The following is a 4,085-nucleotide window of genomic DNA, read 5'->3' as shown; positions in this document are numbered from 1 at the left end:
CCACCACGGCATGCCCCCAAATCAATCCATCGATCCCTCCCTGCCCAGAGCAGAATGCCATAAAATCCACAAGTTACGTTCCGCGCCACGCAAGAGAAGATTTTTCAATCAGAGCACCATACTCGGCACCCGATAGACAAGTTTGTAGGAATTTCAACGAAGGGAGATGCCCAAGACAACGCTGTCGTTTTCTCCACGTCTGCGATTTCTGCGGCGGCGCACACGCCCGCGTGATATGCCCAGTTAAAAAATCTGTCAATAAAACTGCAAAAAACTATCTCTCGACTCCTGTGAATGTTTTCCGTCTAGCCGAAGAATTATCACACCACCCTGATGTCAACTTCACAAATTATCTATTGACAGGTCTCAATCAAGGCTTTAAACCCGGCGTAGAAAGCCATCCCACGCAAAATGTTATCTGCGCTAACCTTCAGTCCGCCTTAGCAGAGCCTGGAGTAGTAAATAAGCTAATTAAAAAAGAAATCGAATCCGGTTTCATGATGGGTCCTTTCGAGGCTCCCCCGTTCGACAAATTTCGCATCAGCCCCATAGGCGTGGCCACCAGGAAATTCTCTGGGAAAAAGCGGTTGATAATCGACCTTTCAGCCCCCCATAATTCTCCATATCCGAGTATCAATAGCCTCATCCCTCTCGAAGAGTATTCTCTCAATTACCACGATATCGAACAAGCCATAACCATGATTAAAATAGCTGGTCGAGGTGCATGGCTAGCAAAAGTAGATATCTCCTCTGCTTTTAAAGTAATGCCAATCCACCCCGATTCATGGCACTTGTTCGGTGTAAATTGGCAGGAAAAGTATTATTTCGCCGTGCGCCTAACTTTCGGCTGCAAAAGCAGCCCAAAAATCTTTGACACTCTCTCCGAAGCCATATGTTGGATCCTTTCTAATAATTACGCAATTCCTCATCTTCTCCATCTGCTCGACGATTTCCTAATAATTTCACCCCACGACACCGTCCCCGAAGCTCACCTCCTCATAGTGAAAAAAGTTTTCGCCGAACTAGGGATTCCGTTAGCTCACGAGAAAACATCGGGTCCAACTACGTCCATCGAGTTTTTAGGCATCAATCTAGACTCAGCAAAATTCCAAGCCTCACTGCCTAAGGAAAAAATCGATCGCATTATTTTAATCGCATCCAATTTTACTGACAGCACAGATTGTGCAAAACGCGAACTTCTCTCGCTGCTGGGCCACCTAAATTATGCGATGCGCATTATTCCACAGGGCCGACCCTTTATCGCGCATCTCCTAGCCCTCTCTTCATCCGTTCATGCGCTGGAAGATCGGATCATCCTCTCCGACGAGTCAAAAAACGAGCTTAAGTTATGGATTAATTTCCTTAATCAGTGGAATGGCTTAACTTTTTTCTATGATGACTTTATCTCTCTCCCCCTCGATATCAAACTGTTCACAGACGCAGCTCCCTCGATCGGCTTCGGCGGCTATTACCAAGGACGCTGGTTCGCGTCCTCCTGGCCCCCCCAGCTCCTAGACACACCCCAGTCTTCAGCCTCCTCTGCCCTTTTCGAGCTCTACCCGATAGTCGTCGCAGCTTCCCTATGGGGAAAAGAATGGTCATCCAAAAGTATCCAAATCCATTGCGACAACGAAGCAATCGTGTACTGTATCAACAAAGGTCGTTCTCGCTCACCTGCGCTTATGCCACTCCTTAGACGCCTCATTTGGACCTCCGCATGCGACCAGTTCTTAATAACTGCAATCCACGTCCAAGGGGCTCAAAATCAAATCGCTGACTCTCTCTCCCGTTTCTCGTTTCAGAAGTTCAGGATGCTGGCACCAGAAGCAGACCCCACTCCAACTCCAGTACCTCCTTATTCTCAGCTGATCTTCCCATAGATCATCCGCTAAAATCCCTCCTGGACACGTCCATCGAATCCATCCTCCAAGCCGTTTCTCCCAGAACCCTGCAAACTTATTACACCGCATGGAAATCGTTCAAATCATTCCACCTCTCTCACAACCTGTCGTTTCCCGAATTTTCGCTTCTAACAGTTACTTCATTCATATCCCATCTTCACAGTTTTAAAGGTCTCCAAGCCGGATCCATTAAAAGCTATCTAAGCGGCATTCAATTTTTCCATAAATTAATCCACGGTAAACCTACACCTGCAATAAATAACTCCCAAACGTCCCTTCTAATTAAGGGAATCCAAAGATCCCGCCCCACGCGCCCAGATACCAGACAGCCAATCACAATCGATATACTCACCAGATGCATCTCATCACTCCGTCTTGGATACCACTCCATCAATACCGCATATACGTTAGAGGCCATGTTCATCCTAGCATTCTTCGGTTTCCTCCGCTGTTCCGAACTGACCATAACTTCCTTATTCGACCCAAATATCCATCCCGCAATTTCAGACCTTCAGATCGTAGATAACGAAACCATATCATTTTTCATTAAACAAAGCAAAACAGACAGAGACAAAAGAGGCCACTTCGTCTATATTTTCAATCTTCAAACTCCCATCCGACCGTACCATGCGCTTTTTAATTACCTGCAGTACAAACTTTCCTCGTCCAAATCCCCACTCGACCCTCTTTTTACTATCGACTCCAATCATCCAGCTACGAGATTCTGGTTCCAAAAACATCTAAAAGCAATCCTTACCAAATCCGGCGTCTCAGCAGAGCATTTCTCTAGCCACTCATTCCGCATCGGAGCAGCCACCACAGCTGCTCAAAAAGGTCTCTCCCAACAACAAATCAAAACCCTCGGTCGCTGGTCATCGGATGCCTTCAAAACCTATATTAGGTCTAGCCGTTTTTTCATCAAAAATGCTCACCAAGCCCTAACTAATTAATTAAATTACCACCTGCTGCTCCCCTTTTCAGTTACATCCGTTTACACCTTCCGATTACATCTGGGCTCGCCGCTTGCACACTCGCTCAATATTCATAAGGTACGTTTTTCAATCACATGCAGACTCCCCCGTTCGCACGCAGCGATGACTCACCCGTTCGAAGGCCGGGTTCCGTCCCCCTTCCAAAACGCTGGTTGAAACCTCCCGTTCGAATTGCAGTGAGAGTCTGCCCGTCTTAGTCGTCGCCGGACGTCCGCGCTCGTGTCGCCAGGAGGGCTCCCCATTCGTCGGGACGTGAGGAGTCTTTCCCGTGACCCAGCCCCCCCTTCGAAGCGCCGGTCGAGCCCTCCCGACCGAGTCCAGCGGGCGCCCTCCGTCCAACCCAGCGAGGCTTACCCGTCCTATGCCGCGAGCATATAAGTTCCCGTCGGACGCTGCGAGAGCTCTCCTGGGTGAACGGTTAAATTCGTCCACAAATTCAAGCTCGCATAATTCCTGCGTCAGCGAGCTGTCAGTTCAACTGCAGAATGGGCTTATCCGACCGATGCCGTGAGCATCCAAGTTCCCGTCGGTCGTCGCGAGAGCCTTCCCAGTCGAACTGGCAAGCTCGTTCCTTGGTAAACACATACCCTTCACTTTTTGGGGGGTTAAATTCTACGCTCGCTGTCCTCCGTTTATCTGGCATTTTGGGGAGTACTCTGGGGTCGGGCCGAATTCTGAGCTCGGAGCCCTCCCCCCGGACAGCAAGCCAAATACGCATTATTATATTACATCAGATTTCATTAACATGTAAACTCGTGAAATGAAGTTTTATGTAACAAAGTTCGGGAGGAGCATGTTCAGGTAATCATCCAATCAGCACAAGAAGAAGCCAGTATAAATAAAGCCTTCCCTTACCTCCTGTCTCATGACTTCTTTCTCAGCATCCCTCCACCACCCCTTCACCCCACATTCGGCGGGGTCCGCTCATAGATACCTATGACCTCTAAGATTAGGGGGGAGTACTCTGGGGTCGGGCCGAATTCTGAGCTCGGAGCCCTCCCCCCGGACAGCAAGCCAAATACGCATTATTATATTACATCAGATTTCATTAACATGTAAACTCGTGAAATGTAATCTGTATGAAAAGAGAGTGCTGTCAGATTTTTTTCCCCCAGCTCATTACACTTCATTACGCGTTAATCTGACACGCCCACGGAGGACGCGCGCTATTCAAACGCAAATGTTGAGGCAA

The 4,085-nt window shown here is 48.3% G+C and overlaps 1 protein-coding gene across 1 annotated transcript; it reads left to right on the top strand.

The window, feature by feature from the left end:
- The first annotated feature begins 331 nt into the window (after positions 1–331).
- Positions 332–1,880, top strand: LOC130082284 (uncharacterized). The gene has a single exon (XM_056247088.1). The coding sequence runs from the start codon at positions 498–500 to the stop codon at positions 1,878–1,880; it is 1,383 nt and encodes a 460-aa protein (XP_056103063.1). The 5' UTR covers positions 332–497.
- The last annotated feature ends 2,205 nt before the right edge of the window (positions 1,881–4,085 follow it).

This window comes from Rhinichthys klamathensis, unplaced genomic scaffold (assembly GCF_029890125.1).
Source record: "Rhinichthys klamathensis goyatoka isolate OS25496 unplaced genomic scaffold, OSU_Roscu_1.1 h1tg000042l_1, whole genome shotgun sequence".
Taxonomy (NCBI): Eukaryota; Metazoa; Chordata; class Actinopteri; order Cypriniformes; family Leuciscidae; genus Rhinichthys; species Rhinichthys klamathensis.
Note: the sequence above shows the minus strand (reverse complement) of the source record. Positions and strands in the feature narration are given on the sequence as shown.

Coding starts and splice junctions, on each gene's coding strand:
- LOC130082284 (XM_056247088.1), top strand. CDS start 498: ATGATGGGTCCTTTCGAGGCTCCCCCGTTCGACAAATTTCGCATCAGC.